Genomic DNA, 26,648 nt, shown 5'->3' with positions numbered 1-26,648 from the left:
ACTTCATTAGTCTTTGCTCAGGCCTGAAGTTGTAGCCATCTCATAAACCTCTTATGTGCACTAGCCACTAGTGGGAGACAAAGAGCCACACTCGTCTAGCATGGGTGATGCTGGCTTGGGGCTAGTGCGGATGTATAAGTCTGGGGATGGTACAAGGATTCCTCCTCTGCCACAGTTTCAGTTCCTGCTCCCTCCTGAGCACAAAGGCTGATTCAAGCTAGGGTAGCTCATAATCCAGAAAGGTGCCTGGTGCCTCTGCCCCCTTTCCACACCAGCCAAGGGGGATGGCGAGCTGCAGAGGAGCACATGCTGCACCCCTGTAGCAGTGGTCATGCCCCTCCTGCTTCCCTTAAGCAGGGACTCCAGAAGCACGATGCCCCCCTATCCCAGCATAGGCCCAGGGCTTTAAAGGGAAAATTGAGCTCTCCTCCATGTGGGCTGGAGCTCACTGCAGGATCAGGGGCTTTCGTTTTTATGACATGCCAAACACGCACATGAGGAGACATTTTATCCCCAGCTCAGCACATTGCAGTGTTTCCTGGTGCTATCATTAGGGTGACCAGATGTCCCCATTTTACAGGGACAGTCGCGATTTTTGGGTCTTTTTCTTATATAGGCTCCTATTACCCCCTACTCCCTGTCCCGATTTTTCACATTTGCTGCCTGGTCACCCTAGCTATCATCTTTCTTCTCCATTGCTGACAATTGAAGCAAGCTCTATTCAATCCAGATTTTTGCAGCACTGACGCTCCAGCTGCAGTTGTTTTTGGTTTTGCTTTTATTTTTTCTCCCCTGCATAGCTTCTGATTAGTCTGGCTGGAAATCATTATCTCTCCTTTGGTTGAGATAGTTTGGATTTGAAAACTTTAGCCTTTCAGGAGCAGGAGACACACAATGAACTTAGAGCTGACCTTTTACAAGGGGAGACCATTAAAACTGCTTAGCTTCCAAAGCCCTAGCTGGTTTGGCCTGGTGAACTGAGTGGGCTCTTTTCAATCAGACTCTCACTTCCAGCTGTCTTTCCTTAGGGGCCATGTGTACAGCAGCGACTGTTTTTCTGGGTGAGTTTCTGAGTCGCTCTCCTACCTAGAATGCCTGCGGGTATATTTTCACACAACAGCTGAAATCTCACACTCCATGCTGTTACCTAGGTCTGTGGTGGAAATGTGGCTCTCATCTCAAATGCTTTCATTCTGCAGACAGCGTTGTCAGAGCCAGCTACTCTCATACAGAGTAAGCCCCCTGAAGCCGCTGGAGGTACCACAGGGATGAATTTGACCTACAATGCTGGCTGAGAGAGGATTACTGTAATGGGAGAGGCCTGTTGTCTAGTGAATTCAACATAGGACTGAGCATCGGGAATCCTGTGCACAAAGCTGGGAAAGGTGAATTCCCCTTTCAGACCTAGAGTGGGTGTCAGTGTGATATTTTCCAGGGTGATTATAGGTGTAATTCACTTTAGTCCAGAGCAAGGAGTCCTTACATCACAAATAAGTCTAGAGAAAGTTATCTTCCTAGCCGTAGAGGAGGAAAGGCCTGAGGACTCAGACATTATTGGTAATGCCAGATAGAAACTATCACAGGGCCTGAATAAATGTTGTGGGCCGACTCCTCAGCTGGTATAAACCAAGGTAGTAACATTGAAGTCAATGGAGATAGGCCAGTAGACACCAGTTGCGGATCTGGCTGGGTATTTCCAGTCCCCAATTCTACTTTTAAACCTACCCCTCTTATATTTCTTCATTCCATCGCAGAAAGCCTCAAAGACTCAAAAAGCATGATGTGCATAGGGGATTTTCTAGCACAAATAGGGCACCCCAAAGACTTTCCTTGAATTTGTGGGTGTAGCCCAGACCCTTCACAGAGTGTTTTTGTAGCTGGGTCTCCATTACTTTTATGGCAGTAAAAAAGCAATAGGAAGAAAATCATTCGTTCCACTGAAGTGTGTGAGCACTGACATAAGGCAACAGATCTTTCAGAGCTGAGCTTAAAGTGCAGAATTATATGTGACTACATATTCATCTCAGTATTTTAGAAAGTATATTTACCCAATAAAATGGTGCTAAATGGAATCATTATAATCTGTTGCATATATATATAATTCCAATCATTATAGTCTGTTGCATAAATGTATATATATATTTAGCCTAGGGAACTGGAATTAGCCTCTGTGAAGCTTCCAGGACACAAGCAACCACAGAGCAATATTATTCTTATTGAATGAAGCCTTGTTGAAAGTTGAAACTCTATAAATATTTAAATAAACAATTTTTAGGTAAGCCAGGCTAGCCCCAGTCATTGTAAATATTAAGCAGAATCTACATTAGTGGGTAAAAGGCTTTGAGTTCACAGTGAGATGCAGTAAATGAGCTGTTTTATTGTCTAAAGGAGGATTGGTTAGCAGGATAAATGTAGTTGGTAAAGTTGTTCTGTTTAATGGTAAATAGCACTTAGGTTGTTTTTCAGAAGGAATTTCCTTTCTTCGTACAGACTTCTCTAAATAAAAATCAGTTTTCTCCACCAATTATCATACGAGTGGGATTGTGACCCTGCACATTTAGGCCCAGATGTTCCTCAAAGTATTTAGACTCCTAACCAGCATTGCCAATTTTGGATGGATGAATTCCTAGAGGTTTTATCACGTGACATAATCTTTCATTAAAGATTAATCTTTCATTCCTGGAGGTTCCTGGACAATCCTGGAGGGTTGGCAACTCTACTCCTAACTTCCACTAAAGTATGTGTGTGTGAAAGCAATGGAATTCAGGAGCTTAAATACCTTTGAGGCATATCTGGGCCTTAGTTTTCTGGGTATATGACTAAAATGGCCCCATGGGGCCAGAGTTTCACAAGTGCTCAACCTGTCTCTTTTGAAAATCTGGCCATGAGTTTTATAATCAGTGCTTCTGCAAACTGAGCTCTTTTCAAAACGTGGCCCTGATTGTAGGTGGTGAACACCTGAAATTCTGGCCCTTAAGGCACAACCTGCTATAGGAGACACACTGCTCCAGTGGAAGCTCCTGAAATAGTTGGGCCTGATTCTCCATTGCCCTGTCCCTTGTGCAATCATTAGTGCACAGGGAGTGCAAACCACTAGTATTCTACACTCACTATACACAGGTGAATTAAATGTGTAAGTTACTTCACCCCTTTAACACTCACTCCCCTCTCACTTTCTGAGAATGCTGGAAGCCATTGTGTCTCCCTGGGGCACTATGCACACACTTTCTCAGTGTTGGGCAATTCCAGACTCCATGGGAAAAATTTGTGGTTTGGAGTGGGCAAGGAAGACCTGCTGTCCTTATCCCTTGGAGGAGAGGTTCCGGCCATTAGCCAGAGAATTCCACCCCCATTCCAGGAGCTGTGATCTGATGGGATTTCTCACTCTTCCCCCATACAGAATTCCCCAGCAAGTTATTCCAGCTTGGCACTTGGGAAGAGGCTTATGGCTTTACACGTGATTCCACCTATTCAAGGGATATTTACAGCTGTTTAGCTTAATGATCAATTAAATCGACATGGCAGAGTCTGACCACTTTTCATCATCTTTCTAAATTGAAAATCCAATACATCACTTTCAGACTGCATCTGGGAAAGGAAAATCTACACAGATGCAGGAAGTGACAGCCCAGGTGCAAGGAAGAGACTTCAAAAACCAGCTCATCTAATTCACCATTGTAGTATGCTAAAAATAATAAATTGTGTGATAACCTTATTAGGCAAATTAAATTTTACTTATGTGTGTGTGGGAGAAGGGGGCACGGAGAATCTATATTTTGTTTCAGGCCCAAGTCCTCTTTTCCATGAATAACGCACGGGTATAATTACAAGAGATAAGTTACATTTAGTGCCTGAAGCAAACAAACCCTGCTGAGTTGCTGTCAGGGAGGTAGCATTTTTTAGTGTCAAACATGCTGAGACTACAAAATGGAAAAAAATTATTCTCACTTCAGTAGGCCCCAAAGGGATTTCTTTTTTTAAAGTACTGCAATGTGGTTAAGGCTTCCTGTGTCACCGGATGGTCTGAAAATGAGACCCATTGGCATTGAGCTGATAGGGAACTGAGGCTGCAGGAGGTGGGACATTAGCACAATCCAGTGGATCCACTGGGATCCATGCTGACCTCACGGAATCAGCTGAGTTTGGGGCCGTATCCCCTCCTTCTTTGTTTACCTGCTTCTTCTTCTTCATTTACTACAATATTTGTATTCCCATAGCACAGGGCCAGCCCTAGCCCAAATGGTGCCCAGGCACCATGGTAATACAAATAATAAGTAATAATTATAACCAGGCAAGCATGGCCACTGTATCACCCTCTGAGAGGGTGCAGTGTATGTGCTGAATAACATTTGGTCGACCCTGTTGGTCAGTGCAGGGGGAGGGCCCTAATCACGCTTTCCCATGCCCTCTAAGGGTGTACCGCTGGCAACGGAAACCTTGACCTGCAGTATCTGAATTCAGAGAAGTTCAAGGATCTATAGTGCATGCGTGTGACTGTGTGTGCAGTAGAGCCTTCTTCCCCATTGTATACCTGCTCAGGGCAGGGCTCAGTAACGTGTGATTGTAACATGGGCAGATGTACCCATGTTAGTTTTAATCATGCTAGCACATGTAACAATAGCAGGGTAGATGGGGTGGCACAGGCTAACAACCAGAGTATGTACCCAGGGTCCCTGGAAGCCTTGTACTTGAGTTGCTAACCCATGCTGAAGCCTGTGCCACCATGTCTGCACTACTGTGGTTACCTGTGAGATTAAAGATAACACGGGTATACCTTCGGTTCATCTCCTTAGCACCTCCATAATGCAAGGGATTATTTTATTCATGAATTGGGCTCAGGATTTTCATCCCATAAAAATAACTGACAGCCTGGCATAGATATAATCCTGCCTCCACATCTAATTGAAGGAAAACAATGCCCATGGGCCACAGAGCAGCCTGCTGAAATCTCTCAATGCAAAATCAACTCAGAAGCAGACATGAAACTTCATTTAGCATCTTCTGAAATGTCAGCTTTTTAGGATGAGCCAAACGGTTATTTAAAAAATGCATTTATATTTGAGATAATCCAATAGAATGAATATTGTTTATCCATAAAGTGACAGATTGTCACAGCATTATGTGGTGTGCATCGCAGCAAAATGAAAATTCTGACGCATCTGGAAAGCATGGGTAGGATGCACCATTCATTTCACTGGCAGTGTGAAAAATTACCACAGCCTGCTGTAACCCTTACTCTTTAATGCGATCAAACCTCTTGGGAATAGTAACCTCAACTCAATGGAAAGCCACCCAACAGACACATGCCTGTGAAGGTTTTGGTGACGTGACATTTTTTGGAAAATATGATCTTGAATAATCCATTATGGAGAAATATTTGGATTATATGTTGTTGCCCGGGTTTTCCAGCACCAACCTAAATGTACTTCACATTATGTTTGTCCAAGACAGGATGATATTCTGTGTTCATTCAAGCTGGGGTGAAATACACCCCATTTGACTCTGTTCCTAGTTCTGCTATAGACTTCCTGTGTGTCCTTTGGAAAGCTATGTGAATTTCATTGGACCAGATTCTCATCTCAGTAGCAACTCAGAGTTACTCTTGACATGTATTGATGTAACTGAGAACATTTATCCTTCTTGGGCTCCAGTTCCCCATCTGTAAATTTAAGATACAAAACTTCCCTACCTCCTAAGGGTGCTGTGAAGATGGATCCTTTAATGTCTGTGGGGTGCTCAGATTCTGCGGGGAGGAGCATGTTACAAAATCCTGCAAGTAGAAATAAAATATAAATAAATCCACTACTAAGGCTGAATACAGGCTGCAGCACTGCTTCCTCTGACTGCTACTGCAGCGTATGGACTGGAATAGCAGCCACTAAAACAGAGGGATTAGCTCACTGGACCGACATAAACCTAGATATTGTGAGCCTGTCCTAACCCCAGTGCCACTTTCTGCAGCATGAAGCCACCTCTGTGGCTGTTCCACCAGCAATCCCCCATCAATGGGTCAAAAGTGGTGCAGGTGCCTTGTGTGGGTCTTGTGCTCTGGGGTGAATTTCATCCAGTATGAATATCAAACACATATTAAAGTGGCCCAACAGTTTAAAAAAAAATATCTTGTACTGGCAAGTGACATGCCCCTCGATAGTGCAGTGCAAACACATTGATTTAGTAACTACACAGGGACAACCAAGAAGTGCCATCTAAATAAATGTGGAGGTCAAAGAGCACTTTCAAATGGCAATAGCAAATATTGTATTTAAATCCTTTTCTAATTAACTGTTGAAAATGGTAATTCACAAGTTTTCATCTCACAGCATTGCCAGGGCCTGAGCCAAAGGCCACTGGAGTCAATGAGATTCTTTCCCTAGATTTCCCACGGTCAATGAGCGATATTAGGGAACAGGGACATTGGGGTTGCCTAAGGGGAGCATTGTTGCTTAACTGATACAGGAACTGCAAGACAGAGAGAATGCTGCCCAAAGCTCAGACTGGATTGTAGTGTTAAAATGACCATAGATTTGCTTCTAAATAACAGCTAAGTAACTGCATTAGGTTAGATTCAGATTCCAAAGGAAGTCACTTCGCACAAACTGCAAAAGGCATTATGGAGGCCCTCCACCTTGACTCTATAGTTAGGGCTACCTTCTGACATAAGATTAAAATAGGGTATAAATTCCTGGTTTTTTTGATGGCTATTCACTGTGAAATTTCATACAGTGTTATGTGTCCCTGTATCCTGCTTTATACCCTTTGAATATATATATTCAATATCTCTCTCTCTCTCTCTCTCTCTCTCTCTCTATATATATATATAAATAAATCTAGCATCATCAGTAACAATTTGAAGAGGGGACTGTCTATTGTTCTAGGTCTCTACAGTGCCTAGCACAATGGGACCTCATTCTCAATCTAAGCACTACTGTAGTAGAAATAATAAATAAGATAGTATAGAGTAGCTGGTGTTTGGGGACAATACATTGACTCATTTTCAGGAATATTGGCACTCAAACATAGGTTCCTGCAAACATGATTTGAAAAGAATAAATGCCTAATACAAAAAAATGGGAGCCATCCCTATGAGATATAATGGAGGAGGGAAACAAACAAAAACCAAACCCCAAACTTGGGTCAACAATATGTCTGCTCAGCTGTTTCTAGCTGTATTCCAAATTTCTCTCTGCAGAGAGTTTGTTACGAGATTTTATACTTTACATTTCATGGAGGAATAATCAGACAAGGTGGGTCTGTTTAAGAAATTATTTAAAATCTCTTCTCGGTGGGTTTGTTTTGTCTCCCTAGATCATAACAACAAAAGAGTAAATAAGAGGCTGGTGTGGAGATAGATCATAAAAGATTTGTTTAGTATCACCTCTTGAGGAACCATTTTTGCTGTTCACTCACCAGATGAAATAAGTAGCATGATGTGGAAAGATGTCAAAACCTGATTGCTGCAAAAAGGGCTCATTTACTAGCAGTTCATTCTGCACCGCAAAAGGGGAGCATGATCTGTGCCAAAGGCATGTTCTTTTCCAAAGGCTAAGAAGTTGCAGTAATAGCTGTGCTATTGCCAGGATCCCAGAAACCTTTGATCAGAACTGAAGTAGAAATGTATGTATGTGTGTGTGCGTGGGGGGGGGGGGGAGGGTTCCTTTGAAAACTATTTCACCCACCCCTCCCCACATGTATGCATGGAAGTAAATATATAGCCTACCCTGATAATGGGAACCTGGGAGTCAAGAAGAAGATTCCACATCCTTTAGCCTGGAGAAAAAGGGAAGGGGAGCTCTGTTTCCACCCTGGGAGAGATTAGTGAAGGGAAGGAGATTCTACCTCTTGCTACCTTGAGAGGGGGGCTAGGAGGCAGGGGAGAGGTAGGCCTGTGGGGAGGAGGGAGAAGGAGAGAGAGCTCTGGCTTCCCAGTTCTGGGAAGGGGGTAAGTGGGATGAGCTAAGTAAGGGGTTCTTTCTCCTGGAGCCATGGAGTGGGGTGAGTAATAGGGAGGGAATGGGGGACAGAGAAAGAGGCTGTGGGAAGGGCAGAGAAGTGAAGGGTAAAAAGTCTCCATGTGTTGGAGTAGGAGGTAGGGAGGGAAGGGGGCATCTGTGTGTGGCAGGGAGATGGGGTCTGTGTTGGAGTGGGGGTGGGTAGTGAGGGGAGGGGGTCTGTGTGTGGCAGGGGGTGGATGAGGGGAGGGGGGTCTGTGTGTGGTGGGCGGTGGGGGAGGGGAGGGAAGGGGGTCTGTGTGTGGTGGGCGGTGGGGGAGGGGGGGTCTGTGTGCGGTGGGGGAGTGAAGGGAGGGTCTGTGTGTGGTGGGGGAGTGAAAGTGGGAAGCAGGTCTGTGTGTGGCGGGAGAGTGAAGGGGGGGTCTGTGTGTGCTGGGTGATGGAGCAGGGGAGTGAAGGGGGATCTGTGTGTGGCAGGGGGGTGGAGGTGGGGAAGCAGGTCTGTGTGTGGTGGGGGAGTGAATGGGGGGATTTGTGTGGCGGGGGAGTGAATGGGGGGTCTGTGTGTGGCAGAGGAGTGAATGGGGGGTCTGTGTGTGGTGGGCGGTGGAGCAGGGGAGTGAAGGGGGGGTCTGTTTGTGGCAGGGGGTGGAGGTGGGGAAGCAGGTCTGTGTATGGCAGGGGAGTGAAGGTGGGGTCTGTGTGTGGCGGGGGGGTGATGGGAAAGCAGGTCTGTGTGTGGCGGGGGAGTCAAGGGGGGTCTGTGTGTGGCGGGGGGTGTAGGTGGGGGGTCTATGTATGGCAGGGAGGTGATGGGGGGTCTGTGTGTGGCGGGGGAGTGAAGGGGGGGTCTGTGTGTGGCGGGTGAGTGGAGGTGGGGTAGCGGGTCTGTGTATGGCGGGGGAAAAAATGGGGGTCTGTGTGTGGCGGGGGAGTGAAGGGAGGGTCTGTGTGTGGTGGGCGGTGGAGCAGGGGAGTGAAGGGGGTGGTCTGTGTGTGGCGCAGGGGTGGAGGTGGGGAAGCGGGTCTGTGTGTGGTGGGGGGGTGAAGGGGGGTCTGTGTGTGGCGGGGAGTGGAGGTGGGGAAGCGGGTCTGTGTGAGGCGGGGGGGTGAAGGGGGGGTCTGTGTGTGGCGGGGGAGTGAAGGGGGGGTCTGTGTGTGGTGGGCGGTGGAGCAGGGGAGTGAAGGGGGGGTCTGTGTGGCGGGGGGTGGAGGGGGGGAAGCGGGTCTGTGTGAGGCGGGGGGGTGAAGGGGGGGGTCTGTGTGTGGCGGGAGTGGAGGTGGGGAAGCGGGTCTGTGTGAGGCGGGGGGGTGAAGGGGGGGTCTGTGTGTGGCGGGGGAGTGAAGGGGGGGTCTGTGTGGCGGGGGGTGGAGGGGGGGAAGCGGGTCTGTGTGAGGCGGGGGGGTGAAGGGGGGGTCTGTGTGTGGCGGGAGTGGAGGTGGGGAAGCGGGTCTGTGTGAGGCGGGGGGGTGAAGGGGGGGTCTGTGTGTGGCGGGGGAGTGAAGGGGGGGTCTGTGTGGCGGGGGGTGGAGGGGGGGAAGCGGGTCTGTGTGAGGCGGGGGGGTGAAGGGGGGGTCTGTGTGTGGCGGGGGAGTGAAGGGGGGGTCTGTGTGTGGTGGGCGGTGGAGCAGGGGAGTGAAGGGGGGGTCTGTGTGGCGGGGGGTGGAGGGGGGGAAGCGGGTCTGTGTGAGGCGGGGGGGTGGAGGGGGGGTCTGTGTGGCGGGGGGTGGAGGTGGGGAAGCGGGTCTGTGTGAGGCGGGGGGGTGAAGGGGGGGTCTGTGTGTGGCGGGGGGTGAAGGGGGGTCTGTGTGTGGCGGGGGGCGGGAAGGAGGCTCCGGCTCGGGCCCCGCCGGGGGGCTCCGTGACGCAGGCCGCGGGCGGGATCGCGCCGGATCCCGCCCCCCCCCCCCCAGCTGCCAGCCTGGTCGCGCCGCCCCCGCTCCCCCTTTAAATAGCGCGGCAGGGCTGCGGCGCGGCCAGAGCAGCCCGTGCAGCAGCCCGCGCCATGCCGCCCTTGGCGCTGCTCAGCCTGCTGGGAGCCGCCGCGCTGGCAGGTGAGTGCCTTCAGCACCCTGGAGAGCGGGCTGCCCCCGGCCCGCAGCCTGCAGCACCGGGCACCGGACAGCTCCGCCGCACAGGGACCCCCGCTCCCGCGGCTACAGACCCGTGTGTGTGTGTGTGGGGGGGAGAGAATGTCACCCACCCGCCCCTCTGTTCTGCGGGTATTAGTCATGTAGCCACCCCTGAACTGTGCCCACCGTCAGTGGCTGGAGCTACATCTCCTGTGTGCACAGAGTATGTATCCCACGAGGTGGGCATTCACCCAGGAAAGCTCATGCTCCAATAGGTCTGTTAGCCTACAAGGTGCCACGGGACTCTTTGCCGCTTTTACAGATCCAGACTAACACGGCTACCCCTCTGAGGCGGGAGAGTATATTGTGTGTACGTATATAGAGACTGTAGACTGCATGCTTCTTTTATATCTACACAGACACTGGTATCATGTATAGATCGGTGTCTGTGTGTGTGTGTGTGTGATAGATAGTGTGAGCACTTGCAAATACAAACACCCAAATTTGGTCATTTGTGGCTCAGATTAGAAATAACCCTGACTGCTTTAACTTTACTAGACAGACTGGACAGAAATTAGGACAGTTGAAAGTAATCAAAAATAAAGAGAGGAAATGGTCCCCATATTGGATTTAGGAGAATACAAACAGGTAATAGGTGTCTTTGTCTCTTCTCCAACTCCCATCGTATTAACTGGTTGAGATGTTAAAAAAAATGTCATTGTCTGGGAAAAAATCTACTATGCGGATTCCGTTTAACACGGTAAGTGAATTAAAACTTCGGGTAGATTTTTTGACAAAGTGGTATTTGGTTTTTAGTTTATGTTAGTCAGCGTCCTCTTAAAAAATAAAAAAAGAACAAAAAAATGTCCAACCAACTGACCAAAAAAACCTCTTGCTGTTGGAGGGAAATTTTACCTGCATTGAGAAGGGAAATGTTTTGTCCTGGAGGATTACGCCATCTGTTGAGATTTTGTCGTCATTTCTATCCACCCCACTTTAATTATTTAGATTGAGCATGGATGGCGGCACGTTGCCTCCTTACTGAAACTAATGGATCACTTGAAATCAAAGGATAGATTTATTTGCTGCAACTGTCAAACAGACCTGAATTCTGGAAGAGGAGAAAACCCGCTAATTGAGTGGTTTATTTCTGTCAAATGGTCTGCGAGTTTGCATAGTCCTCTGCAAAGGCTGGACATGAAGACCCCTGGAGATTTAACAAGATGCTCAGAATGAACAGTACGACTATGGAGAGGTGCTTCGGCAGGCAACGGTTTCTATGTCATGGGTGTTGGCTAAATACAAGGTGTTTCTAGAAATTTAAAGGGAAAGCATTCACAAAAATCAATATACTCTTCATGGATGGTTAAGCAGTAATATTACATACATGGAATTCCTGTTAAATTTACCAATTAATTGTATTCATATGCCCGATTTTAGAAATCTTTAATATGTTAAAAGTAAGGATGCAGAAACATAGTGTCTTCTTGAATGGCTTTGCCAATTTAGCCTTTCATAAACCATATTCTTATTCTGTATTCTACTTCTATTCATTTGGGATCTGATTCTGCTACCCTTACTCTCATTGTGTAGTACCCAATTCCTCCACTATTCCCATTGATTTCAGTGGGACTCATCACAGAGTAAGGTATTATTCAGAGTAAGCATCTGTTCACTGTAGTGCTTAGTAATCTTCCCACCCTGTTAACTGTATAATTAGTGCTAAGGATCAATTTTTTTAATACACCTTTTCCTTACACTACTCAAAAGCTCTACTCACCTTACACTACTCACAACCATCTGTTTACTTTATCTCCAGTATGACAATTACATTGACGTCTGAAGGTTTTTAGTCTAATTTTATGCAAAATAAGTTAATTAGAAGCAACTGGCAAAATATAATAGGGAGCTGATTTTAAAGTAGCAAAGCTAGTATTTTCAGGGAATAGAGATTTTTGTTCATGTTTTGATTTCACAGGTTTTTATATTAAACTTAACTCAAGCAATTTACATGAGCTCTATAACTAAAACCAAAATGAATATTTTCTTATACATACTACCTAATTTCATTAGGGAAATTTAAAGGCTAACAGTGCATTTCTGGGATATTATTATTTCAGGTTTAGATACACGAAGAGGCATCAAATGGAAAGCAGAGTAAACCCAGCTATAGAAGTGCAATACTTTCACAAAATGAACTATCTCAAGTGTCTTGTTGCTATAATAAAGCAGAAATGAAAAAGGAAGAGATAAATGCTTACATATAGGGCCTAATCCAAAAAGCTCACTGAAGACCATCAGAGTTGGTCCATTGCTTCTCTGGGCTTTGGATCAGGCCTTTCTTGTATATTTTTATTTGGATGTGACATCACAGCCAACACTATGTAAATGCAATTTCTTATTTTGACTGTATAGCTTTCAAAAGTCACAGGGGTAAGTAAACTATAGGATTGGCAAGTCTTTTTTTTTTTTAAACTCACCAATTCCTGCAGCCTCCTGACTTTTATTTTCATTCCTACCAAACTTGGACTTATATGATCTTTGTTAAAAAAAGAATTTTTGCTTGAAATTTCCATTTCAGTCAGGGATTGTGCTGTCGTGAGTCATCAGCACTGATGAAAATTTGAAACAGTGACCCATCGGAGAATCTACATGGCTACACCAAAACAAGCATAAATTGATGCGAGTAAAACTAATGCTGATTTATGGCTTACTTTTTTGAAAGTGGTGAGCACCTGCAGTTCTCATGCTTTTAGTGGTATTTGTGATCACTCAACACCTTTGAAAATCAGGCCATCTGGTTTTCGTGGCCTAAACATATTTGATACAGGAGGGGGAAATGTGCATATGATGTCTACCAGGTAGGTATTAAAAATAAAGTTAAGACAGTGTTTAAAATATAGGGTTTGCTTTTCTGTACTCTTCCTGATTTTGTTCCCACTTTATCAAGCTAGAGCTGTATATGTGAGAGAAAAGACATATAGGGCAGATTCACTGCCCTGCTCCAATCCTTTGTGCTGCTGAGGCAATGAAAACATCTCCATCTCCCAAACAGCTACAGAACCTGTGTAGAAAGCTCCTACATGCACCCACTGCAACCCAGTGCAGGATGACTATATAGCCAGAGAGTGCTGTACTCCAGCTGTCCCCAGCTGGCAGCCAGTCCATTGGGACTCTTGCCAGCTGGCACAGGTTAGAGCAACCTACAGCAGGGAAGAACAGAGCAGATTGGCTGCCTGATGGCTTCCCCTCTGCTGCTTTGAGTGGATCTTCGCCACAGCAGAGAATCTGCCTCATATATTTTTTTTTTCAGCTCTCATGTGAATTTGATATTCATTTTATTCCCCCATGGAGGGCTAATATGACAGTTGTCCAATATTCTCTATTTCTCCCGACATCGTTACGATGGCCTCACACCTTTTATTGGCCTTGGAATGTCATCTTTCATCATCAGACAAATGCTGCTTGCAGAACATTTATCTGCCCGTGACTCTTGGAGAAACTGGAGTTTTGGAATGACTGAATGGCACAGCGCTGTCTTGATTCCTATATTAACATGCACTTACTACTCAAGAGACTGCATAGAGTTAGGATTGTTAATATTTTAAAGTGATCAAGGGATGAAGACATTTTATATTCTGTGTCTTACCAAATTAAACAAGTGTCAATTAGATGGGGTGCTCTGTGGCTGGATCATTAGAAAGGACACAAGACAGCCGCAGGCAACAGTTTATTCACATTTGTGCAGCAAACTTTGCAAGTGCTCCTGTTTTCTGATGGAATGAGTCACACCAACTCACAAAGGTAAGAAGAGGCTATGAGCTGGATCATCCCCTCAGCTTACACATGATGAGAGGGGAAGCGCCACCTCCATTACGCTGTTCTCCCCACACTGGGATCCAGGGGGTGACCCTACAGGGGGACCCCAAGCACAGGAGCCTCTACTGTACTTAGTGTGTGTGGAAGGGGGCAAGTGATGTGCTCTCCAGGGATAAGTTTTAATAGGAACTGGAAAGCTGCCACATACCCTGCAGGACATTGTACGGTGCCAAATTTCCTGTTCTCTCTCTCAGAGATAGTTTCTGCAACAGGTCACTGAGTGTATGCCTGAGGATGAAGGTAGGTTAGTACCATCAGTACTGTGGTTATTTGGTATGTTATTTCTTCCTGTTACTTAAATAAATAACCTGCTTCAGTCAGCCCCAAATACTAATGGTGGAGAAGTGTGATTAGCTTTAAACAGCACCCTCGCCTGCACACCAACTGGAGTTCTGTTAGAAATGATTAGGTAGGGACTTATTACAGTTTGGAGCTGCATTAACTACTTCTGGGTCCCCTCTAGGGCTTCAACTCTGGAATCATAGGGGAAAACCAGCCAATGGTAGCATATCTGCTATATCCATACTGCTGGATGTAGAAGGTAGGCCATTGGAGCTACAGAGATTCAGTCATGCGTGAAACAGACTCCTGACTCTACAAACCCATATACAATGGGGTTGGAAGGTCTTGCTCCCAACTGACAATGCAAAACCACAGACTCCTCTCTGTTGAGTGGATGAAGTCAGCCTCACAGAATTTGCTGGTTCTTTTTGAGAGGGGGCAGACTGGCTCAATTTTCTCTTAGGCTGCTTTATTGTGCCCATCTTCTAAATCCCACCAGTCATAGGGTCAAAAAGAAGGCAACAGTTGAGTTGAATGTGATCTTTATTTGCATTACTATACACAATATGGTGAAGCAAAGGAACAGAGACAGGCTTCACTCCAAAGCCCCTTGCTTCTGCATAGTTATGTCTGGCTGGCCACCTTATCTAATTCCATCTCTGAAAAAACCCATAGAGAGTCCCATTCATGTGATTCTACAAGGTTTATTATTGGACAGTAACAATGCTTGTTAAGCAGTAAAAGAGCCTATTGTAGCACTAATGAATGAAATAAACAGAGTAAAAATGATCTATTCACACTCAGCAGCTCCTTCACAAATGTCAACAGCTTGGGACAGAGTCACTAACACTTGTGCATGGCAGCGTTAATTATATCTTTCTGGTGCTAGCCTAGTCTTGATACCCTTGGCGGGAGAGGGGAGGGAATTCTGCAACTTCCCTCCCTTGGGAGTTAGCAGCCTCCTATGCAATGGCCTAGAGGGGAGCAAAGAAGAAACTTTGCTGGATCAACCCATCTCCATGACATCTTGGCTATACTTTTTCCCCAACAAATGCCTCAGTGTTCAAGCTTCACTCAACCTCTGGAGGTCCCAGTTGGAGGGGGCATGATGGCTGCTTTCCATTCCCAAGTTTGGGCTTCCAATCCTACTCAGAGCTCTGAGTGTCTCCACAGCAGACCTTCTGCACCCTACCGAGAAGTTGGAGTAGAAGCTGAGAATGAATATGGGCCCTTAAAGTGGTCACATCTACATGAGATAACTCACTATACAGCTCTTTAATTGGCCCTCACATGATCAGAAGGGCAATGGCTTTTCTGTGTTTCCTTCTTATGCTAGAAATGTCAACAGCAGCCACAGAAATAACATGTGGGTTGAAATGTGTTGCCGAACTATGAGAATATAAATCTGAGCTTCAAACATTAATTAAAGCCACACAATGCCCCGGGGAGAAAGCTATTCTATGCTGTTACAAATGGGCATCTCTCAGAAACTAAATCACTTATTCAGAGTCACATAATCACTCAGGAACAGACAAGGGAATAGAACCCAAGAGTCTAGATTCCAGTTTCCTGTTCTCTAATGCCAGCCCACAACCCAGGCCAGCAGGTACTTTAGATAGGTATAATATAAAATAACTCTTGGCTGCACCTGCAAACAGCCGATTCGAGGTCAATTTGCCCAATGACTCTGGTCAGTAAGATTAATGTTAGCTTTTGTGTTGTATGAATCCATGATATTGTAAATTTTCCCCCTTCTAGGTGTCAGTTCCATGTCAATGGAAAAAGACCATGTTGAAGAAATGGTGAGTAGTCATATCCCATAAAGTGTTGTATGTAGAAAGTTTCAATCAAAAATACTCTCCACCAATTTTTAACACTTGGGGTAACATTTTCAAAAGCACTTAAGTTACATAGGCACCTAAATCCCATCAGCTTTCAACAGGCTCCTTAAACCCAGAGTGTTAAAAAGATATTTAGGCACGGCTGCACTCAGTGTTGCAATGCCTAACTGACTGAGGAGCCTAAATCGCCTTTGCAAAATGGATTTAGGTGCTTAGAAGCCTAAATCCCATTGTCAATAGGATTTTGGCTCCTAAGAGCTGAAATCCCTTCAGAAAATTTTGTTTTCAATGCCTAACTGACTGAGGATCCTACAACAGTGTTGAAATCCCTTCAGATAATTAGAAGCTTTAACTATTAAAAAACAGAAGCCCTGTGTGTTTTGTTATTAGCTCCAGAAAGCCCTTAAAATTACATTACATTGTTATGTAGGGAAAAAGCTATTTTAGAACATTTAGATTTTTTTTATTTTTACATTTTATTAGTTAATTTTCTTTTCCTTCAGAGGACTATACAGTTGAACTCTTGCTACTAAGAATCAGGCATTATATTGCACAGACTTGGGAAAAAAAGTACTTACTGAGACTCAATATCGCATTTCTGAAATAACTGGCTATAAAACATGCGGCATATACAGAATATATAATGGTGTGATCTGGTTTGACTGGCACTCCCGAGCCATGTGGTCACCCCAAACTCAGCCAATAAACCCTTTACAGCACATCACATCCTTGTACATACTCTACAACGTGATAGCCAGGAAAAAGATGATTCTATGTTCTGGTTTTTTAAATTTATTTTTCTAAAGGCTCCTGTTTAACACCATGTGTTGTTTATGACAGTACTTTGCACTTCTATGGAATATTTACTGTAAGGAACTCTATAAATGAGTGGACGCCTCCCAGGCATTCCCTCGTGGCCCCAGTGCAGCCCTGCAAGTGGCCCCTCATCTCAGTTTCCCTTTTAAGTCCCCAGTTACTCTATGGACGCTTAGCTTCCAGTCCATACAGAGTTTATTAATAAAACAGTTGAAACCCCCCCAAAGCATAATTCAGATCACCTCAGTGCAAGTAAAAAGAAAAGGAGGACTTGTGGCACCTTAGAGACTAACAAATTTATTTGAGCATAAGCTTTCATGAGCTACAGCTCACTTCGTCAGATGCATTCAGTGGAAGATACAGTGGGGAGCTTTATATACACAGAGAACATGAACCAATGGGTGTTACCATACACACTGTAACGAGAGTGATCAGGTAAGGTGAGCTATTACCAGCAGGAGAGCGGGGGGGGTAAGAGGGAGGGGGACACCTTTTGTAGTGACAGCTCCGCAACCTGAAGCAAATACTCACCAGCAACCACACACCACACAACAGAACCACTAACCCAGGAACCTATCCTTGCAACAAAGCCCGTTGCTAACTGTGTCCACATATCTATTCAGGGGACACCATCATAGGGCCTAATCACATCAGCCACACTATCAGAGGCTCGTTCACCTGCACATCTACCAATGTGATATGCCATCATGTGCCAGCAATGCCCCTCTGCCATGTACATTGGTCAAACTGGACAGTCTCTATGTAAAAGAATAAATGGACACAAATCAGACGTCAAGAATTATAACATTCAAAAACCAGTCGGAGAACACTTCAATCTCTTTGGTCACTCGATTACAGACCTAAAAGTGGCAATTCTTCAACAAAAAAAACCTTCAAAAACAGACTCCACTGAGAGACTGCTGAATTGGAATTAATTTGCAAACTGGATACAATTAACTTAGGCTTGAATAAAGACTGGGAGTGGATGGGTCATTACACAAAGTAAAACTATTTCCCCATGTTTATTCCCCCCCACCCCCGCACTGTTCCTCAGACGTTCTTGTCAACTGCTGGAAATGACCCACCTTGATCATCACTACAAAAGGTCTCCCCCGCTCTCCTGCTGGTAATAGCTCACCTTACCTGATCACTCTCATTACGTGTGTATGATAACACTCATTGTTTCATGTTCTCTGTGTATATAAATCTCCCCACTGTATTTTCCACTGAATGCATCCGATGAAGTGAGCTGTAGCTCACAAAAGCTTATGCTCAAATAAATTTGTTAGTTTCTAAGGTGCCACAAGTCCTCCTTTTCTTTTTGCGGATACAGATTAACACGGCTGCTACTCTGAAATCAGTGCAAGTAGTCTCTCAAATTCACATGTCCTCTGCATCATTGACATAACACATACCACATTCTGGCACTTTACGTCACACCTGGACTCTGTCAGTCCTCCTTTGTCCCTCTGCCAGGACAGTGGTCCCAGCTCTTCCCGCTAGGGTGCAACCCCACTCTTCCTAAGAGGAACCCCCAGACTCTCTGCTGGGAGTATCGTTGGCAGGGAAGCATTCTGCACTCCCCTCAGCCCTCTCATTGTTCCTCAGGATCCAGCTCTCCAGCAAGGAGACATCAGCAAGGAAGCTGCTTCCCCTTCCTTCTGCCTTCTCTGGCCTTTAACTCCATGTCAGAGCCAGCAGGCATCTCCCTCTGCTAATCCTCCTGCCTTCAGCTCTCCGGCTGCGACTCTGTGGCTGGGCGATGCCAGGCAGCAAACCCCTCTTGCTACTCTTCAGCCTTATCCCAGGAACCACCTTCTCTCTCTGGCAGCTCTCCTCTCCTACCCTTCCTGACTCACCTTTCATAGCCTCCACTTGCTGCCTTGCCCTCTTAATTGGTCCAGCTGGGAGCCTGTGGACCAGAATAGGAGAGCTGAGCTCAGTTTCATTGAATGGGCCAGCTACCCTGTTATGACCTCAATGTGATTTACAAATTAATTAATTATGAGTCACCTGAGACACAGGTGATTTGTGAAGTAGAGCCAAGTATTAAAACCAGCCCTCTATTCAAGCCACTGGACACATTCCTTCTCTTTTTAAAATCATTTTACCAGTACAAATCCTAAACGTTGCAGATATTACTTATTATTTGTATGCTAATAGTGCATAGAAGAGGAGATCAGAGCCCCATTTTGCTAGGCACTGCACAGATCCATAACAAAAGGCCCACCCCTGAAGAGTCTGTTATCTAAGTAGACAAAAGGTGGGAGAAATGAACCATTATCATCCCCATTCTATCGGCATGGAACTGAGGTGCAGAGAGATGAAGTGACCTGCACAAGGTTACACAGGAAGTCTCTGGTAGAGATGGGAACCCAGATCTTCTTGAGTCACAGCTAAACATCTCTCTGATAATGCATGATTGGACATATGCAGAATTTTAAAAAGTTTTACACTTGAACTGTGCTTTTCTCCAACTACTGCTTCTTCTAGGTAACACGATGTATAGTGGAAATTCTCTCTACCGCTCTGTCTAAACCAAACGCTCCACCAATAAATCCTCTGTGCAAAGATATCCTTAAGAAGAGTAAGTGCAATACTAAATGAATTTGAGATGCTCATTGAATCAGTGTCATTGCTGAGGAAGAGAATTTGGTAGATGTGACAATTTTATAAACACAATGACTTTCCGATGTGTTCTCATTTTATAGGGCAGATGCATTTGCCATTTTAATTTCATGTCTAAGAAAAATGTCTTCAAGGTTAATAGTACCTCTTAAAATATCATCATTTTTGTTTTTTCTGAGCTCTGAATCCAAACCATATTTTTCAAGTGTTATGAAAAGCCATTGTTTGTTTTTCCAAAATGCAGATATGAAAGGAAGTAATTTTGCAACATGAACAGTAGAATTACTGACCATGAAAAAATAAGTTAAGACCCTGTTCTTACTGATAAGTCATCCTTAAAGTTGAGTAATCTTTTTTTGTGTGAGCAATCCCGTTGAAGTGGGACTACACATGCAAGTAAGGAATACTCAGAAGAGTAAAGGGTGGAGGATTAAGTCTGTTGTCGATAACTCTAGCAAAATAATGTTCAGAGTGCATTCTACCCAGCATTACAAACACCTGAATATTATAGGGCACGCTCCTCTTCCTATTGATTTCAATGTCAAAACTACCATTGCCTTCAATAGACAGAGGCCTGGGTTAATTTAGGCTGGCCGTGAGCTGGTGGCTAACAATGGATTAAGAATCCCAGGCTAAACCAATCATCTGGCCAGACAAAAGACAATGAAACAAATAACTGATTTCCTATGCTTAACATCTCTTGTGAAGCATGAGAAAATAGACGAGTTTTTCAGTAAGCCCTGAAGAGGAACAAATTTGGGCTATTTCTGACAAAACAGAGAATGCATTGCAAAATGGAAGGAGTTTGCCAGCAGCTGCTCTTTAAACCAGCAAGGCTCCAGCTTGAGTGCTTTTGCTGATGACAACTGTGTCAGTGTTACATTGGAAAGAAGCAGTGTTTCAAGTAGGCAGGTACCAGCCTATTCAGGGGTTCATATCCATCCCGAAACTACTAGGCAGCCAATGCTGTGTCCAGAATTCAGAGCCCTGGAGGAATGCTCCAAGGAACTGAAAATTATCCTCTCAGGTCTCGTGCTAGTAGCAAATCTCCTCAGGGTCAGTCATGGAATTTAGCACAAAGAGACAGGCATAAACCTGCTTGCATAGTTTATTAATAGCTATAGTGAACGGTGGCTAAAAACTTAACAGTGTGGCAAACTACAGGACTTGCTTTTTTCGTCTTTCCAACTGATGTTTAATTTACAGAAAAATAAAAAGACTGGAGCTTACCTATCAAGAAAAGCAATAAAAGTCCACATTTGATACTTCTCTCAGTAGAATGATAATCCGCAGCCTAGCACAATGATTAGAACATGGTGATTATCATTGCTTTTCAAACACAGCTGGCGCAAATTTGGCTGAGATTTTAAAAAATCAGGAGTGATTTTGAATGTCTCAATTTTTGGGTGGCCAATTTGAAGCCCCCTAACGCTGCCTGATTTTCATAAAGGGCTGAATTTCAAGCCTGTTTAAGGGGTCTCAAGTTGGAAATCCAAAAATTGAGGCATTCAAAATCATTAGTCCTTTTTGAAAATCTTGGCCTTGATTATAGCTCTTTAAGCTGAATGTGCTTATCCTTACTACTGTATCTAAGACCCAAACTGATAGCAGCTTGGACACCTTGCATTCCATTCTTGACATCCTGTTATATAATTTCTTGTTGGCATATGTATTAGCTGTCTTCAGCTAAAGAAGAACAATTTTTGTGATGTTAGAGGATGCTATAAATGTAGACAGACCTCTTTCTAGAGCACCAAGAAACACAGATGCGGTCTATACAAAGTAAGACATATTAAACTGTGATGTTACAATCTGCATATCTTCAAGTTTTTGATTCTGATCTCACTCACACAGGTGTAAATCGGGAATATCTCCACTGAATTCAATGGAGTTGCACCATACCATGTGTACATATAATACTATTACAACTGATATCAGAATCAGGCTCTTATTTAATATTTTGGAAACACCACAGAGTGCGAGATTTAAGTCTAATAACTACAGTATCATAACTTGGTATCACTTTGGTACTATGCATTCAAAAACCTTGAAAGATTTTTCTATTTGATTTGAGTATGATGTTCATTCTATATACCAGTCACTTTATCTGGGCAATTTGGAATGGTCTTAGGGTGCATGAATTGGAACAATTAAGGACTGACTTTGAAAGATGGTCTATATCTCCCATTGACTGTAAAGTGAGCTAAAAGTGCTTAGTATTAGAACTGGTTGAAAAACACCAGCAAATTAAAAGAAAAATGAATGGCAATTTTTAATAGTTTTTAGAAAGGTTTGACCAGCTTTAAAAATACATTTTATTTATTTTTTTTGCATAAAAAATTCAATCCGACCAATTTAGCAGCATCAAAAACTAGTCCTCTTATTCTGAATGAAGAATGTTAATGAAGAGTGTTAATGAAGAGTTGGGTTAACATTTTTGAACATAATTTTTGTTTTTGTAGGCGGCAGGCATAAAGCAGAGAAGAAAAATGAAAACGAGGAGGAGCAGCTTGAAGTGAGGCATTTGAAAGAATGGTCGGAGGATGAAAAGCATCAGCATGCAAGTGTAGAGGAAGAGAGAGGTCAGAAGGAAGCAAATGAAGAGAAACACCATCATGAGGAAGATGAGAGCAGGGGAGAGGAGGAAAAACACAATGGGGATAGTCATTCTCATGAGAGTAGAATCCATAACGGAGAAAAAAAGCACCATCTGGACATAAGAGGTGAGGAAGAAGAGGATGATGAGAATAGCTATAAGAGAAATAACCACAGTGAAGAAGGAAGCAAAGAAAAGAGGCATCATGCTGAAGAGTCAGGAGAGCTTCCAGACAAAAGGTCTCACTCTGTAGCTAAAAGCATGGAGGAATTCTCTCCTGGGGATGATAGACACTCTGTGAGTCACAGGCACTCTGGGGAAAAGATGCACAGCAATGAAAAGAGAAGCCATGAAAGGGGGGAGGAGGAGGAGGAGGAGGAGGAAGAGGAGGAGGAAAGCAGCGAAAGGAATCAGCATGAGTCTAAGGAACACGGTTCCTACCAGTACAGAGGACGTGAAGAATCTGAGGAGAGTGAAGAAGCTGAGGAAGAAAAACGGCACTACCAAGCAAGACATAATCACAGAAAGCACAGAGTGGGCGACTCCTCCAAAGAGAGGCGAGATCACGAGGGTGAGAAAAGGAACTCGCTTGAGGAATCAAATGAGGAAGAGAACCGATTCTGGGATAAAAAGAGCCACTACCAGAAACACCATTATGAAGAGCCAGAGCATCATCGTGAGGAGAAGAGGAATTATTATGGGAAACGCAGCTCTGAAGATGTGGAGGAGAAGAGGCACGCCGGCCGCGAGAGCGAGGAGTACAGAGAGCAGAGAGTACAGAACAAGGAGAACAGTGAAGAGGAAGACAAGAGGCACCACCTTAGTGGGGAAAGCGAGGAAGAACGACATGAGAAAAAGAGACACCACGATGAACCACATGAGGCAGTGAGACATCACTATGAGGGGAGGAAACACCACAGTGAAGAGAGTGAGGAAGAGCTGGATAAGTACCATGGTCACAGCAGCAGGGATGAGAAGAGACATCATGATGAGGGCAGACACCACCTCCACGACGGGGAAGATGAGGAGACACACAAGCTGCACAGCGGAGAGAGCAAAGGACAGTCGACAGGGCACTACAGCACTGAGGAGAGGGACAGCAAGGAGAAAAGGCACTATCCTGGCTACGACGAGGTGGATGCTGAAATAGAAAAGAGACATGACAGTGAGGATCAGAAACAAGACAATGAGGACAGTGCGGAGAAAGTGAGGTACGGGGAGAAGGAGTATAAGAGTCACTTCCCTGCAGAGAATGAGAAAAGAGCCGCAATTCGGTACAGTCCCTTCTACGACCGCCTACAGTGGAAAAGCCGGCACTTGGACAAAAAGGATAATATGGGGGACCAGATTCTGGGGAGTGAACAGGAAAGTAGACCCAGCCTGAATGAGAAGAATTTCTTCCCTGAATATGACTATGACTGGTGGGAGAAAAAGCAACTTCTGGATGGTCTGAATCACGGGCATGGCGAGAAGAGAAATCTCGGAAGGCTCCGCAAACCTGATATAAAAAGACAGTATGACAGGATGGATCAACTCGCCCAGCTTCTGAATTACAGGAAGAAATCAGCTGAATTTCCAGAACTGTACAATTCTGGGGAAGACCTAAAAAAGCGTCACATGATCAGGAGCAACAAGGGAAATCTCAGCCAGAGGCCTCTGACGGAAGAGGAGGTACGTGTTTATGAGTTTCTATGAAAAGAAAAGTGACACTGATATTACTTAACAAGCTCAGACTTTAGCTCCACCTACAAAAATGATATCATAGAATCATAGGGTTGGAAGGGACCTCAGGAGGTCATCTAGTCCAACCCCTGCTCAAAGCAGGGCCAATCCCCAATTTTTGCCCCAGATCCCTCAATGGTCCCCTCAAGGATTGAACTCACAACCCCGGGTTTAGCAGGCCAATGCTCAAACCATTGAGCTCTCCCTCCCCCCAGTAGAATCTCAGAGCGAAACATCACAAGAAATGTACTGAAATTTCATTAAGGGCCAGGTCCTGATATAAATCAGAGTGGCTTGACTGAATTCAGTGGAGCTGTGCTGATGTGCACTTCCAGAACTAATTTTAAAGGCACATTACACACATCCTCACAGTCTCCAAATAGTCTAATTCCCCACATCAGGACACACACAGATTGCTAGATCTCACAATATGCTCCAGTCCAGCCATTTCAATGCATGTTCTGCAGGTAAGAGCAGAATGTCAGCACACATCAGATGTATGCAGCTGAATTGGTGATGTGTTGCATCTACCTGGTATCTTTGACAAGAGGGAAGGAGGTAATAGGAGTTGTGTGCACATGGAATAGAGAACAATCCTCTTAATATACAGCAGTAGATGCTTAAGAGTTTCCCTGGGAGGAATTTGATTTTGTATGTGAATTTCCATATTGTGCCATTTATGTGTCTCATAAAATAGAACCACAGCGTAATCTTTGTTGTGATCACAAACTTCCAACGAGCTTGCCTGGATCTTAACCTAAATGTGTGTGATTTCAAGTGGTTAGGATTAGCAACATGTGGAATACTAGCACAGAAGTTCATAAAGAAAGTAGCTAGCATAAGACTTAAAAGCTGATGGACTTATGGTTTGGCCTCAGAGCACAGAACAAGGATACTGGGGACATTCCCTTAGTGTGGTTAGTGAAGTACTCTGGATAGTAGTAGCAACAGGAGATTGCACATAAATTGGGGAAGGTGCTGTATGATAGAGAGGCAGTTGGCATAGAGTAAATCCTGTTTTTAAATTATGGTAATAGTCTGATCTCCTGTACAGCCATATTTTTGCAGAATATACCCCTTCTGTATTTGGACACATGACATACACTGTTTGTCCGGGCAATTATTGAACGGAAAACAGTGCTGTGAAGCCAGACGTAGAGTGATTTCCACTATCCTATAAATGTGCAGTGATCACTCAAACTAACCACTCACTCTAGACAACTAAATAACTTTACATCAATATTTATAGTATAAAAGGAATTTCTGACAGTAAATAGTGGGAACTACAAGGGAATCCTGCAGCTATTGAGGTACCTTTATGTATGGAAGGGAAAACTGGCAAGTTATGAGACTATTGTACATTAACTGTTTATCCATCTACCTATTTCTTTACCTTGGTACAAATACGATCTTCCACCACAGAATTTGAGTGCCTCACAGCATTTTAAAAAGGAAGAAGAAACATCAGCTACATAATAATCAGAAATGTACAGTCATCATTAGGTCATCAAGTGCACCCTAACTCCAGAGTCCGACCCTATTCAGGGCTCCTTACTAGAGCTGGGCAAACCCCCTTTTTTTTGTTCGACAAAAAATAAAGTTGTTGGTCAAAACAATTTTTTTTTTTAATTTTCAGCAAAGCAAAGAGACAGAAAATGTCATTTTGGGTTGAACAAAATGTTCTGTTTTGACAAAAAACTGTTTCACTTTGATAATTTTTACATTTAAAAAAATTAGATTAATGTTAGCTTTGAAGCGAAGTCATTTCAAACTGGAAAAAATCAACCCATTTAATTTTGAAAATGACAGAATAAATCAGATTTTCTTAAAAAAAATTTTTTTTTGCGGGGGGGAGGGAGTGTCAGAAATGTTTTTGAAATTAATTGTTTGGTGAAAACACAAATTTGAAAAACATTTTGGGTTGCCAACTCAGCATTTTTCCCACTAAAAATTGGTTGAAAATAATTTCGCCCACCACTACTGCTTGCCCAGGCAAAAATACCATTCAGGTTAATGAGAGTTTTGCCTGAGTAAACAGTGCTGACTTTGGCTCTATTTAGTTCAAATAGGAATTAATTCAGGAGAGTTCTATGGTTCATGTTATGTAGGTGTTCAGACTAGATGATTCACAGTGGTCCCTTCTGGCTTTATCAGCTCTGAATCGAATGGAGGTGTTTTTGAGTAAACATGTCTTAGTCTCTATTTTTTGTAGTACAAAAGAACATTTGCCTACCTGTGCCATGCCCTAAAATGATCTTGGTTTCAATGCTTCATAGGAAAAAGAGCTGGAAAATCTGGCGGCTATGGATTTGGAACTGCAGAAAATAGCTGAGAAGTTCAACGATAACAGGAGGGGATGAAGACTGTGTAGAGTGGGTATATTTCAAAGCTAGGTGTAGCTTTATTTACATAAAATACCTATATCTCTTGGTAATTCACTGCCACTGAAGTGTTATTTACCCTAAGACAGGAAATGCAGTTTACTGTCCACTGAAGTGTAGTGATTTACACAGCTGGAAATGTCTTTAATTTGCAGTTATGCTATTGAGATCCAACTAGCATGAATTCTAGGACATAAACTTACATGTAAGGCAGATATTTTAATATGCTTGTGGAAATAATTGTATTTGTGTTCTTCAGAAATATATTTGTTTGAGTTTGAAATAATAAAAACATTGATCTTGGACCAGAATCCTCCTCCTGGCTTGACTTGTTTTGGTCTAAATTTTGTGGATTATTTTCAAGTAACCCAGATCAGACAAACAGAATAAAACAAAACACTGAAATGTAGTTTCTGGATGTTATTATTGCAGGTTGAAATAGAACCACATGCACATTTTCTTTATCTTCTAGATAGCAAGA

The 26,648-nt window shown here is 44.0% G+C and overlaps 2 protein-coding genes across 2 annotated transcripts in view; both read left to right on the top strand.

Moving 5' to 3' along the window:
- SHLD1 (shieldin complex subunit 1) overlaps positions 1-3,691 on the top strand; it is a 91,144-nt gene extending 87,453 nt beyond the window's left edge. Inside the window, exon 6 of the mRNA XM_084624015.1 lies at positions 3,401-3,691. The gene's annotated coding sequence lies outside the window, so the exon portion shown is untranslated. The remainder of the gene's footprint in view (positions 1-3,400) is intronic.
- Positions 3,692-9,920: 6,229 nt separating this feature from the next.
- On the top strand, positions 9,921-26,435 carry CHGB (chromogranin B). The gene is made up of 5 exons (XM_084622539.1): positions 9,921-10,004; positions 15,942-15,985; positions 19,334-19,427; positions 21,931-23,735; positions 26,063-26,435. Exons 1-5 carry the CDS (start codon positions 9,956-9,958, stop codon positions 26,144-26,146), a joined length of 2,076 nt encoding a protein of 691 aa, XP_084478665.1. The 5' UTR covers positions 9,921-9,955; the 3' UTR covers positions 26,147-26,435.
- Positions 26,436-26,648: the final 213 nt, after the last annotated feature.

Source organism: Lepidochelys olivacea, assembly GCF_965140295.1.
Source record: "Lepidochelys olivacea isolate rLepOli2 genome assembly, chromosome: 3".
Lineage (NCBI taxonomy): Eukaryota > Metazoa > Chordata > Testudines > Cheloniidae > Lepidochelys > Lepidochelys olivacea.
The sequence above is the reverse complement of the archived record's forward strand: the minus strand, read 5'-3'. Positions and strand labels throughout refer to the sequence as shown.

What these genes read in the sequence shown, in the direction of transcription:
- CHGB (XM_084622539.1), top strand. Translation starts at nt 9,956, where the DNA reads ATGCCGCCCTTGGCGCTGCTCAGCCTGCTGGGAGCCGCCGCGCTGGCA. An exon ending in AAGACCATGTTGAAGAAATG is followed by an intron (nt 15,986 to 19,333) that starts GTGAGTAGTCAT and finishes TGCTTCTTCTAG; the next exon opens with GTAACACGATGTATAGTGGA. An exon ending in GGCCTCTGACGGAAGAGGAG is followed by an intron (nt 23,736 to 26,062) that starts GTACGTGTTTAT and finishes AATGCTTCATAG; the next exon opens with GAAAAAGAGCTGGAAAATCT.